Source organism: Diceros bicornis, chromosome 33, assembly GCF_020826845.1.
Source record: "Diceros bicornis minor isolate mBicDic1 chromosome 33, mDicBic1.mat.cur, whole genome shotgun sequence".
Lineage (NCBI taxonomy): Eukaryota > Metazoa > Chordata > Mammalia > Perissodactyla > Rhinocerotidae > Diceros > Diceros bicornis.
In genome coordinates, this window is record NC_080772.1 from 23,039,385 (window position 1) to 23,053,785 (window position 14,401).

The 14,401-nt window shown below is 38.1% G+C and overlaps 1 protein-coding gene across 5 annotated transcripts in view; it reads right to left on the reverse strand.

The window, feature by feature from the left end:
* Positions 1 to 14,401, reverse strand: part of EYA1 (EYA transcriptional coactivator and phosphatase 1) — a 164,410-nt gene that overhangs the window by 3,969 nt on the left and 146,040 nt on the right. For all 5 annotated transcript variants that reach the window (XM_058528875.1, XM_058528874.1, XM_058528873.1 and 2 more), the window contains one exon: positions 11,415 to 11,515. In XM_058528875.1, coding sequence (XP_058384858.1) covers positions 11,415 to 11,515 — 101 coding nt within the window. The remainder of the gene's footprint in view (positions 1 to 11,414; positions 11,516 to 14,401) is intronic.

Here is a 14,401-nt window from a genome sequence, read left to right on the forward strand (position 1 = left end):
TTCAAGTATTCAACTGTACATAGTGTTCTTTTATACTTAACCATCCACTTGGTATCTCTTTTAATATCCTTTTTTAATTTCTAATTAACTTGTGTGTTTCTTATTTTCTTTATTTTTGTATTTCTTTTCTCTAGTTTTCCAGAGATTCATTGTCCCTCCCCAAAGCTGCTTCTCCTGAACAGCTGAATAAAGGGAGCTGTAGAGTAGTTCTACTGACCTTAGATACCATTATTTCAGGCTGTAACAGAGGATGCTGAAGGCTCTTCAGACAGCCATGCAGAACCTTTCAGGACAACTATCTTCATAAATACATAGAAATGGAATGCTTTTTATCAGAGTAGAATGGAATGCTTTTTATCAGAGTAGGTTCATTCAAATTCTTTTGCATGCTGATTATCTGAAGTTAGATATGTTTCCCACAGACAACAATACAAATTTGAAAGCTATTCGCGCACAAAGCTATAAGCAGCATGTATTGTAGAATGTAATGAATGGCAGAGACTGAAAAGGGAACTGAAAAAAATCCAGCTATTCTTTGGGACATGGCTAAGGTATAAATTGGGCATTTAATTTCACAGTAAACAAAGGATCCATGCAATAGCTATGTGTCAACTTATCTTTACACATGTAGGAGTTGATGCTAGCTTAGATGTGCATTTAATTTAAACTGTTTCTTTTAAACCACACTCAAAACATGTTACGGAAAGGTGAGATTATCCACTAAGAGCCCTGAATTGGTTTGTTGACTGCACCAAAATTTTAATGGCTTTAGTCTTCCTAGATAGAATATTAATAAAAACGACATGGTGAAGCAGCACCCTGAAACGAGTTCAAATGATGAAATACGCCCGTGTGTATTACCGACAACTCATCACAATGCAATGATGATGGGTCATTCATTTGAGCAGAAGTGCAAAAGGTCCTACAACGATAACTGGCTAACCTTACGTGTATCAGAAAGAACAAGCGGTCTTGAGGACTCGCCCACACAAGGGCAGCACCTCCATCCTCAGCACTGTTCATCACGTGAAGGGTGCTGACCTCTGCTATCCTCAGCAGTTCCACTCTCACAAAAATTAGTGGGCGTCTTCTCTAAAAATGTACATTTAATATTAAGTGAGTGATTATAAGAAGATTGAGTCTAGGGGAGATGATAAGGGACTCAAATTTGTGTTAACAAATAATTAGAACTAATATTGCAAAATAATATTTTCCCTAAGTAGGCACATACTGATGTGAAGATTCTATGGACCTACAAGAGCTTCCTAGGACAAGTGGGTTGAAAGGAAACAATTTTTTTCACATCAGTGTTTAGCCTGGAACAAATATTTCTTATATGAAGTCAGAGAGTTATGGTGGCTAAAGAGGAAAAGAAAAGCAGGTCCTAGAATGAGGAGACCTGGGTTATACTCTCAACTCTGACATTAGTTATGTGACTTTGAATTACAACATAGTCTCCCTGGAGCCCCAGTTTATTTATCTGTAACACGAGGGTTTAGAGGAAATGACTCAGGCTTGCTTCTAGGTTTAATAAAGGCTATGGCCTGTACAGTACCGTAGCCACAGCAAGTGTGTAAAATAAGACACATACGAGACATATGTCCCCACTGCCAAGAACCACCAGGCAAGATCTATCTGCTGAAACTATTTCATTACAGTGTAAGGCAGTGTGGGATTAAGATTCAAAATGACCTAGCCAGAGCAATCAGGCAAGAAAAAAAAAAGGCATCAGAATTGGAAAAATTGAATATTCACACGTAAAAGAATGAAATTAAGACCCCTATCTTACACCACTCACAAAAATTAACTCAAAATGGAGTAAAGACCTAAATGTAAGACTGGAAACCATAAAACTCCTAGAGGAAAACATAGGAAAAAAGTTCCTGGATGGGTCTTGGCAATAATATTTTGGGTATGACATCTAAAGCATAAGCAACAAAATAAAAAATAAACAAGTAGGACTACATCAAACTAAAAAGCTTCTGCACAGCAAAAGAAATAATCAACAAAATGAAAAGACAATAAATACTTGCAAATCATATACCTGATAAGAGGTTAATATCCAAATGTATAAAGAACTCATACAACTCAATAGCAAAACAACAAATAATCCTATTAAAAAATGGGCAAAGGACCTGAATGAACATTTTCCTAAAGAAAACATACAAATGGCCAACAGGTACATGAAAAGGTGCTCAGCATCACTAATCGTCAGGGAAATGCAAATCAAAACCACATGAGATATCACCTCACACCTGTTAGAATGGCTTGTAAAAAGGACAGGAGATTACAAATGCTGGGGAAGATGTGGAGAAAAGGGAACTCTTGTACACTGTTGATGGGATTGTAAATTGGTACAGCCACTATGGAAAAACAGTATGAAGGTTCCTCAAAAAATTAAAAATGGAACTACCATATGATCTAGCAATTCCAATACTGGGTATATATTCAAAGGAAACAAAATCTCTATATTGAAGAGATATCTGCACCCTCATGTGTATAGCAGCATTATTTACAATAGCCAAGGCATGGAAACAACCTGTCTACTGACGTATGAATGGATAAAGAAGTTTGGTATACATATACAATGGAATATTATTCAGCCCTAAAAAGAAGAAACTCCTGCCATTTGGGACAACACGGATGGACCTTGAGGGCATTATGCCAAGTGAAATAAGTCAGACAGAGAAAGACAGATACTGTACGATCTCACTTACATGTGGACTCTAATAAAACAACAACACAAAAAACCAAATTCACAGAAAAAAGAGATCAGATTTGTGGTTACTAGAGGCGGGGATGGGGGGAGGGGGAATTGGATGGTGGTGGTCAAAAGACACAAAATTCTAGTTATAAGACAGTGATGACTATAGTTAACACTACTGTATGGTATATTTGAAAGTTAAGAGAGTAGATCCTAAGAGCTTGCATCATAAGCAAAAAAACATTTTTCTTTTTTGTATCTATATGAGGGGATGGATGTTAACTAAATTTATTGTGGAAATCATTTCACAGTATATGTAAATCAAGTCGTTATGCTGTACCCCTTAAACTTATACAGTGCTGGATGTCGATTACATCTCAATAAGACAAACAAACAAAAAAGAATCAAAATGATAAATTCAGAGAGAAGAGACCTCAGTTGTAAGCTGGAGAGGGTAAGTTGGGCCTGCAATGAATTTGAAGAACGGGTAAAGTTGGTTAGGTAGATGGGAAAGAGATGGGACTCCCAGTCAGGAGATGGTATGTGACAAGGCTGACAGGCGGGATGCACAGAGCACTTAGTGTGGAGGTGATGGGGCTGGAATGGTGTGTTCATGATAAAGGCTAATAAGGAAGAAGAATTCTCCAGGTAGAAGCACTTGGAATATCTAACTAGGAAGGAGGTATGTTAAGCAATTTAGTGCAGCACTAAGGGAAGGATGGATTGGAGGTGTGGCTGGCTGGTAGCAGAGAAACTAGGCAGAAGGACAGTGGAAATCAAGTGAGCGCAATGGATGGGAGACATTGTGAAGAGAGAATTCATGCAACTTGGTGATGGGTTGGAGGTAGAGAAGACCACAGCAAATCTGAGTGGGTGAACTGGTTTGGGACAGCTGAATTCATCTGCTGACATGAGATACCTAATGGAGATACTCCATTAGGAGTATCAGGTAACTAGAGCCATGGGACTAAAAGCAGAGCTAACGACAAATCTTAACAGAACGATAGCTGAAACTGTGATGTGTGTATGATTAGTTTATCAAGATTAGGTACATATTGAGAGAAGTGGGTACCAAGCCTAAATATTGGGAAGTAGCACATGTTTTAGGTCATTAGGACCAAAATATTCCCTGACCAGTGGGGAAAAAATGACACATCCTTCCTGCTCCTCTGGTGCACACATGCAACCTTCCAAATCCCCTCATGCCACCTCTCCTCCTCGTCTAGTGTTTTGCATTTCTCTTTTCTGGCTACACATAAAATCCAAAACATAAAAAGCTGGGTGCATGGACCCTCACATGTAAATTGAATTTGGCTGAATTATTAAAAATATATCAATAAAATGTTTCAAAAACATTAAAGCACATAACCTCTGGCCCAGGTTTTGCATTTCTAGGAATTTATCCCATAGATACACTTGCCCATGCACCACGCTCATAAAGACCATTCACCGCAGAACTGTTTGTAATAGTCAATACTGGAAACCATCTAAATGTTCAGCCCCAGGGGACTTGTTAAATTATAGCACATCCATGTAATGGAACACTGATGTGGCCATTTAAAACAATTAGAGACGCAGAGCTCCATGCACTGATATGGAATAGCCACCAGGATATACTGTTAAGTGAAAAAAGCAGGTACAGAAAAAAGTGTATAGTTACCATTTGTACAAAAACATAAAGAACATATCTGTGCTTTCAGATGCATATATTATCTCTAGAAAATTTGTATATGGAGGTAAAAATGCTTCCCAAATTATAAATAAAGAGATATCGGGAGATAGATTATTCTAAGAACTCATTATAAAACTTATTGCACAGCATTGCTATTTTATTGTTTGTATGTCTGCTTCCCTTCTAGACAGAAGTGAGCTCTTTAAGGATGAAAATGAAATCCAATTCAAGACCTGGCATACAGTATGTGCTCATTAAGTACTAAATGAATGTAATGGCTTTAGAATAATAAAATTCACTGTACGTGGTGTTAGTAATCCCTATATCTCACTTAAATAAATCTAAAAGCAAAAAGCTGCATTAAAAATGTTATCTTTTTTTTTTTTTTTTTACAAAAGCAGTTCTTATTTTTCTCCTGAATAAGCTTAGAATTGAGCATCATTAATCTGGTTCTCAGCTTCATCCGAGATTTCAGCACGCTTTGGAGTATACATTTAAAAATGGACATTTTTTGATGAAGCCTTTGTCATTATGCAGAATAATGGATGCTTGCCCTTTCCCCCTGGTGTTATTCAGAAGAGATTTATTTTTAGTTCACTGAAAAGTAAATAAAGTCAGTTGAGTTGTGTAGTTACAAAAAAAGGCCACTTTTACTCTAGAAACAGAAACTGCTATCAGCGTGCAGGAGACTATTACTTACATTTTGATTTTTTTCTGTCATACATATGCCTAATTATTTTAAACCGAGGTATTTTGTATTAGGAAAACAGAATTTTATGGTAAAAAAGAAAGCCTGAACAGCATTAAAAGCCCAGAAATAAAACCACACATGTACGGACAGCTAATTTTCGACAAAGGAGCTAAGAACATGCAATGGAGAAAGGAAAGTCTCTTCAATAAATGGTGTTGGGAAAACTGGACAGCCACATGCAAAAGAATGAAAGTGGACCATCTGCTATCGCCATTCACAAAAGTTAACTCAAAATGGATCAAAGACCTGAAGGAGAGACCTGAAACTATAAAACTCATACAAGAAAATATAGGCAACACACTATTTGACATTGGTCATAAAGGAATCTTTTCGGATGACATGCCTACCCAGACTAGGGAAACTAAACAAAAAATAAACAAGTGGGACTTTATCAGATTAAAGAGCTTCTACAAGACAAACGAAACCAGAATCAAGATGAACAGACAACCCACCAGCTGGGAGAGAATATTTGCAAAACATACATCTGACAAGGGGTTGATCTCCATAATATATAAAGAACTCACACAACTGAACAACAAAAAAACAAACAACCCGATCAAAAAATGGGCAGAGGAAATGAACAGACACTTCTCCAAAGAAGATATACAGATGGCCAATAGGCACATGAAAAGATGTTCAACATCATTAATCATCAGGGAAATGCAAATCAAAACAACACTAAGATATCACTTCACGCCCATTAGAATGGCTATAATCACCAAGACAAAAAACAACAAATGTTGGAGAGGATGTGGAGAAACAGGAACCCTCATACACAGCTGGTGGGAATGCAAACTGGTGCAGCCTCTATGGAAAACAGTATGGAGATTCCTCAAAGAATTAAAAATAGAGGTGCCCTATGATCCAGCCATCCCACTACTGGGAATCTATCCAACGAACCTGAAATCAACAATCCAAAGAGGCCTATGCACCCCTATGTTCATTGCAGCATTATTCACTATAGCCAAGAAGTGGAAGTACCTAAGTGTCCCTCGACTGACGACTGGATCAAGAAAATGTGGTGTATATATATATACAATGGAATACTACTCAGCCATTAAAAAAGACAAAATTGTCCCATTTGCAACAACATGGATGGGCCTGGAGGGCATTACGTTAAGTGAAGAAAGCTAGAAGGAGAAAGACAAACACTGTATAATCTCACTCATATGTGGAATATAAACCAACACATGGACAGAGAAAACTGTATTGTGGTTACCAGGGGCAATGGGGGTGGGGGGTGGGCACAAGGAGTGAAGGGAGTCATATATATGGTGATGGACAAACAAAAATGTACAACCCAAAATTTCACAATGTTAAAAACTATTAAAACATCAATTAAAAAAAAAAAAAGCCTGGCAGATTTTGACAACAAAAGACATATGTCAAAAAAAAGACATCTGTAGGTTGTTGGCTTCCAATTTTCTCTCCACACAGTCTTTCTAGGAACAAAGAGGTGCTCACAGAAAACTCTTACAAGAGATCTTTTTAGAATAATATTGTTCTCTTAAATAAGCAAAGGTATTTCTAACCTCTTCTCTTTGAAGGGGTGTTTTTTAATGATACGAATTATGGAATTAGATAAAATTACTGATGGAAGCCCTGGGACTATATTGGCAAAGAGAACAAGGATGACAGAAGAGACTTCAATGGACCATAACAAGACAGGCAACTAGCAGAATACTTCCTGGTTTTCATTTCTAGGCTTAAGAAAAGTAACTACCTCTAGCAAAAGAACATTATCTAGGGAGATGAAAGCCATCTCTAGAGAGAAAAGAGGAGACACTGTTGCACTAGATTTTTAAAAGACATAGGAAACTAGGAGAGACAAACTAAATGGTTAAAATCGATTTAGAAGAAATGCAAAATGTTTTGATTTTGCAAAACATTTTAGTGCTCAAAGTTGCAGAACTTCACTGGTTCACTCAATTTTATTCAATAATCTAAAACGCTCATGAACTAAATTATATATCAGAATTAATGATTTGTTTTTAAAATTTCAATCATGAATGTAAAATTAGGAGAAAGAGTGGGGCCGGCCCGGTGGCACAAGCGGTTAAGTGCGCGCGCTCTGCTGCGGCGGCCTGGGGTTCGCTGGTTCGGATCCCCGGCGCGCACTGGCGTGCTGCTTGGCAAGCCATGCTGTGGCGGCGTCCCATATAAAGTGGAGGAAGATGGGCACGGATGTTAGCCCAGGGCCGTCTTCCTCAGCAAAAAAAGAGGAGGATTGGCGGATGTTAGCACAGGGCTGATCTCCTCACAAAAAAAAAAAAAAAATTAGGAGAAAGAGGACTCTTACACAGTTATATCTACCTCCCAAAAGGAAAGAAACAAACACTGCACACTTCTAATAATTTAAAAAATAAGCATGAGGGCCGGCCCTGTGGTGTAGTGGTTAAGCGCACGCGCTCTACTGCTGGCGGCCGGGTTCAGATCCTGGGCGCATACCGCCGCACCGCTTGTCAGGCCATGCTGTGGTGGCGTCCCACATAAAGCGGAGGAAGATGGGCACGGATGTTAGCCCAGGGCCAGTCTTCCTCAGCAAAAAGAGGAGGATTGGCAGATGTTAGCTCAGGGCTGATCTTCCTCACAAAAAAAAAAAATAAATAAAAAACCATGAAAATTCTTTTTTGTAAATCAAATCATATTTAAGATATGTAAATAAAGTCTAAAATTTGAAGGAACTTTGTGCTAAATCTCATGGATACAGTTGGCTTCAAATCCTAGTTTGGCCACTTTCTAGCTGTGTGATCTTGGCCAAATTACTGGCCTTCCTGTGCTTCAGTTTTCTCATCTATAAAATGGATCTAAGGACTCCTTTCTCATAGAATTGTGAGAATTTAATGAAATAATGGATAGAAAGTGACCAAAAGAGGGTCTGGGACATAATAAAGGCTTTATAATCGATAGTAATTGTTGTTACTTATCATTATGATTATTAGTCCTTCTATAGCATGGATAACGATCTCTATTTCTTTAGCTTGAATTTTTATATATAGTTTTTAAAATGGGATATTGCTGAATTGTAGTCTTTTCCCCCTAAATTAAATATTTCTCCACAGTTAAGTATTAAATATTCTCTATTTCTGTGTAGAACTCCCCTTTAGAGATAACTCATTCTTTATTGTGAGTTATTAGATCCTTGTCTCTTCACTCATGCACCAAGTACTGCTATTTAAACACTAGTTCACCCATAAAAGCTATGCAAAATATAAGAAAAGAATGGTCAGTTTGTCACTCTGGATGATAGATTGATGACATCTGAATCTTATGCAAGATTATTAGGAATCTGAACCTTCTGAAAAATCTGTACATATTACATACACACAAAAAGAGTCTTATAACTCCTGGTCACAGTTTGTCTGAGATCCCACACTAGGAGGTCTCAAGGTGCAAAGAGTTTATTCGTAACAGATACTATTGGATTCTTTTTTAAAAATTTTTTTTGCTGAGGCAGATTAGCCCTGAACTAACATCTGTGCCAATCTACCTCTATTTTGTATGTGGGTCGCCTCTACAGCATGGCTGACGAGTAGTGTAGGCCTGCGCCCGGGATCTAAACCTGTGAACTCAGGCTGCCAAAGTGGAGTGCACTGAACTTTAACCACTAAGACATGGGCCGGCCCCTATTGGATTCTTATCACATAAATTCGTTCCATGAAATCAAAATAGAGAGTTGAGGCTAAGAGTACTCACTCACAGTCAAAAAATTCAAAGAGCACGTTCTTCATGGGCAGCTGTCTAATTCTTTTTGGTATAGGTGTGTGCGCACACACGTGTGTGTGTGTGTGCCCCGAATAAAAAGAATAACATGTCGAAAGATGAACAGTGAAATTTTAACTTTTCTTCAGAGAGAGCAAATACTCTTAGTTCTATTACTACCTTCAGTTCTAATATCAAACCAAGAATTCATTTACTTTTTCCATGTTTTGTTCACCCATGCCAAACATCTAAGAAACATACCTCTCAGAAAGGTTTAGGAGGGGACTCACCCACAGAAACCTTGCTAGGGCCCAAAGGATTTCACCTGTGTTCCTTGCAGTTTAAGTCATAGCTTTCATAAGCATTCTTCTGCCTACCACAAGCTTAAAGCCACATTTCAGCAACATTCTCCTGAAATTAAAACTTCTTGGGGAATACTAGAGGGAGAAGGACCAGCCTGGAGGACAGATTGACACGTTGGGTCTGGGCCACATTGGCATGAAATGCTGCTCTTTAATTCTACACTGCTCGGAGGTGCAAATCTATTCCATGCTCCCCTAGACACTAGGAGGTCCTGTCTAGGAATGGCAGGGGGGTTCCAGAGGCTTCCCAGGAAAAAGACTTGAGTCTGGATTCCCACCAAACACTCCCACTAACTTTCCAGAGTTGAGTTTTGGATATTCTAATTTAGTCTGGGAAAGACTTCATTTTATGAGGTCAGCCCAGAGGGCTAACAGATGTACTAAAGACAATGGTGGTTGGTGAAGCTGGAATGTCAGAGCTGGTGCTTAAATCACAAATATTGCTTAGCATCAAGCTCTACTGGAAGTGAAGTGTGTATGGGTTTCCACCAGCATCCATCACACTTGGGGAGCTTGTAATCCTGGGAACATTGTGTATCTATGAGTATAAGTGAAATAACCTATTATTTACAGATTTAGGGTCAGCTTCTATGCTTTTATTGGAATTCAGAGGCATTGAAGGTAAATTAAGTCATCCTTAGACTCTATAAGAAGGCTGGCCATGTGTCATGCTTAGTGTTGCACCTCTGATCTGGTGACTTTATTGTGCCATTTCTGGTATATACTGGAATATTCCAGAAGGGTTAAATTGTTGCATCCTTTACGGAAATATACAGTGATTTCTATGAGTAAGCATGTAGGAAAGGAAACTTATTCTATTGGTTAATCTCATAAAATAGTCAGTGCTCTTCAATTTAAGAAATATTTTTGGAGTACAACTCTGCCAAGATTTAGGGAGTCACAAAAAAAATTGAAGGCAGAGTTTCAAACAACAAACCAAGCAAAATAAGATCCCTACTTCTCTGGAGCTCACATTTTACTGCTGAAACAGGCACATACACAAATAATTAATAAAAATGGTTACCATTTGTTGCACATTTTATATGTATCAGGCTCTGTTTTATGGGTTTTACATATCTTAACTAAATCTAATCCTTAAAATAGCCCAGTGAACTAGGTGCTATTGTTATCCCCATTTGTAGATAAAGAAAGAGAAGGAGAAGGGTTAAGTACCTTGTTCAAAGTCACAGAACCAGTAAGCAACAGAGCTATAATTCAAACCCAGGCTGTCTGGCTCAAGAATCCAAGCTATTTACAACAGCTTCTCCAATTAAAGTATAAGTGAGTGCTACCAAATTGAGCTCTTATGAATAAGAGAAATTAGAAAAGGTGGTACATGAACTCGATTTTGAAAAATGAATATGACAGTAGGGCATGGGGAAACAGATTATTCCAAGGAGAGGCAACAGCAGGGAAGTAGTGCTGGGCACGGCCAAAGGAAGGTAAGGAGACTAATGTGACTGCAATGTAAGGCGCGGAATGACAAAGACTGGAAAGGTAGGTTGTTACTAGATTGTGAAGACCCTGAGTGCCAGGCTAAGGAGTGTGGTCCCCTTCTCCTTTTAAAAATGCAATGAAACACATTAATGAGAAAGCTTTTGCTAAGGGAATTGAAGGAATTACACTTGCAGGGATTCAGAACAAGACGTACAATGGGCAAACAGAGTCAAGGGACCTACAGTCGGGTCTGCTCTCTTCCTCCTTTCCGAATGTCCTGAGAGAGGCAAGGCTCATGACAAAAAGAAGGCACTGTACTCTACTCTACAGCAGCAAACACTTTTCATCTTGCAAGCCGTCTCGGCCCAACTGGTAGAGTCTTTCTGGACTGATGTTTGGAAGGTTCTTAGGCTGCATCTAGGCTCAGGTAACAAGGTTTTAATCACCTGGCAATGTCTGCCATGGGTGGAGAAAGGGGCATGTTGGCATGAGCATGGCACATGAGTTATCTCTGTTCTGGATGACGGCTACGGCGCTAAGCCTTCTTTTCTGCTCCCAAAGTCTTCTTTCTATGAAGACCAGCCATCCATGACCTTTGAGCTTGTCTATCCACTTTTCAAAAGTATCATATTTATTTCCTTCTACTCTGCCCCTTTTCAGCTTACAGTTCTGACCACATTCATAACGTTTCAGAGAAATGGCACTTGTTTAAATGACCCAGTTATGAGAATTTTGAGGACTAAGAAAAATTAAATGGCACAATATACACCATCTAGGAACACTCACCTTTTTTGCTCCTTGCTCTTCTTCCACACCATCTCCTATAACAACATAAACCACTTTTCTTCCAAACCTTTGAATTATCCTCTCAAAACAGCTTTCCTTTCCTAATGAACAAAAATAAATTATAAAAACTGTAAAGTTTGGGTAACTCAGTACTATAGCACTGGAACTTTTTATATGAAATGCTTTCTTCAGGCTTCTGATGCAACTCTCTCCTATCTGTGGAAACTAGGGGAAGGTTCCTTTTATACGCCATTTGGGTAGTATGTGCAATAGCATGATAAACAAAAAATTGTAAATTAATTAGCCATGTGGGGTCCTCTCCCTTGGAAATTGACATTTTTAATGCTCTTTTCCCAAGGACTCATTTATTAAAAAGTAGGATCTAGTTAATCACAGTACAGTATTTGGGGGGAAAAGTACTGTTTTGCAGCATTACTTTCTTTCCTACAACCTGACACTAAACAAAGGCATGCAATTCTAGAAACATATTTTACCTTAATTTAAAAAATGTTTTATGATATATCAAACCCTGAAAATAATATCTGATCCAAAGGCTATTAAGAAAGATGAAAAAAAGTGGGACTGGTTTTGTTATAGCAAGAGAAATCAAACATTGAAATGAGTTTATCCCTTCATTTTCAGCCTGGAATTCTATTTGAATTAAAGACCCCCCAAAGCCTAATGTGTTTACCTGAAATATTCTCGTAAAACTGTTTCCGAAATAAATGTCAGATAATTTGGGGCACTACTGAGAGATCATGCTTGCCTTACCCAGGCATCTAATGTTCAATAAAGCACTTTCCTAGAGGAAAAGTGGGATACAGGTAACAGAATACCTTTATCTTTCTATTATCTTTCCCATGTCAGGACTTAGTTTGGGCTCCCATGGCAGCTACGCTGTCAGCACATCCCAGCAGTTAATGCAGCCATTGTGGCTGCGTTGAGAAGAAACTAGTGTTCCAAGTCCTGGGCTGCCAATAGGGTCATTTTAATGGACAATGGGACAGTTTATACTTTTCAAATGTGAATGGCTGAGCGGGGCCTGCACCTCTTTCAAATAAGGATCAGATATACACACGAACAAATTGCTTGTTTGCTTAAACAAATGTCTGCTTTATATTTGTATTTTGCACTAAAATCTCTAGTTTGCATCTGACAGAATGAAATAGGGCCAGCCTTATTCAAAGGATGTAATTTCAATGCTTCTTTAGTTGCCCACTAAACTGTGAAATATTAAATCACTTTAAGAAACAAATACAAAGTATAGGTTTCACTGCAAAAATATACAACCCCAAACTTAGATGTCCTGAAACTTTTTTTCCCTCCTTACAGGGGAATGTTTATGTGTTTTTGCAAAGTTTCCTTTTCATGGAAAGAGGAAGGTAAACTCGATGTTATTTAAGGGTGAAGCTTTGGTGGACAAAAAACTTATATACTATCTCCTATAGGCTTCATTGCGAATTTTGAGTCATACAGAAATTTTCCACAATAAAGATTAAGAAACTGAAGCTGCTTTTAGAAGTTACAGGTCTTATATGAAGTTTTCATTTTGATGAATCCATTTTGTCTGAAAGAATATCATAGCTTTGCTAAATGACCCACTAGTCATCTCTTCCTATGACTTTGCCATTTTGCCTACAAGGAAAATTCCTGGGTTTTCTGCATTGATTTCCAAATTAGATTTCATTTGGTGGCAAAATTAGCAATAACCACAGGAGTTTCAATCTCTACTTTTCTTATTAAAATTATCATAGAAAAGTGATCCTACCACTGGTTTTGAGATAATTTCTACCACCACACATTTGTAACTCTAATTCTTATTCTGCACTAAGAAAAAAATCAAAGCCCAATATTGCAAACAAAATACCCATTAAAAATACTTAATACTTACTGAATTGCTATTGTAATTTCCTATTATCCTAACATTTTCAAATTATTTGGGATTAAAGTTCTACATACATGACGTATAATACACTGCTTGCACTTTGTTTCTGGGAAGTTAACTACTACCCCTTCTGTATGATATATTTCTTGGGAAACAGTTCTTTCATGTGGTGATAAGTCTTTACTATGGATCTCTGTTTATAAAACACAGTATGATTCCTCTTTATTGCTGGAGATAGGATAAACACCTGACTACATAAACTGATTGCTATTTTTATGGAACACGAGAACATATTAAAATTCTGGTTATATTGAGCTACTAGGAATTCTATTCTATTCTATTTGGTATATTCCTTTCATTTTATAAGTATTGGAGTATTATAAGTACTCCAGATATTTCCAACTTGACAGGGCTATCTGAATATCCCATAGGCATTTCAAACTCTACATTGATAGGATCAAATCCTTGTCTTTACCAACAAACCTGATTTCCCCATCAGTTAATAGGGTCATTACTGACTCAATCGCCTAAAAGAAACCTCTGTGTCAGCCTTCTTCAGAATAACTAACCATTTATTCACACATTTCATTCAACAAACACTTACTGAGCACCTACTATGTGCTGGGCACTGTAGCTACAATGATGAGCAAGACAGACAGACTCAATTAACAAGGATATTACAGTCCGGTAGGAAGTCCGACTATGAACAAATAATCATACAAGTAAATTTTAGTGATAATTTAGTAAGTGCTTTGAAGGAGAAGTATAAAATTGTAGTCAGATGGAGAGTTAGACCTACAGGGATTCCATTTTTGCCCCTTTTTCTTTAGATGGAGTTGAGCAGCTGGAAACAACCTTCTTCCCACGTACAAGGATACTCACTCTCTTCTCCAGGACTCACTAAAATAACACTCATCTCACTAGGATGACACACAAGGCCATTTATGACGAGACCTAAGTCTACCTTTCCAGCATCAGCTTTCCATGAGCATGGCACATTAGTCACCCAGGGCCACTCCCAAGTCCCTCAGCAGGGAACATGTTGTAACTCCTCTGTCCCTTTGCTCTCACTGGCCCATCTGCCTAGTAAACTCTTATTTAC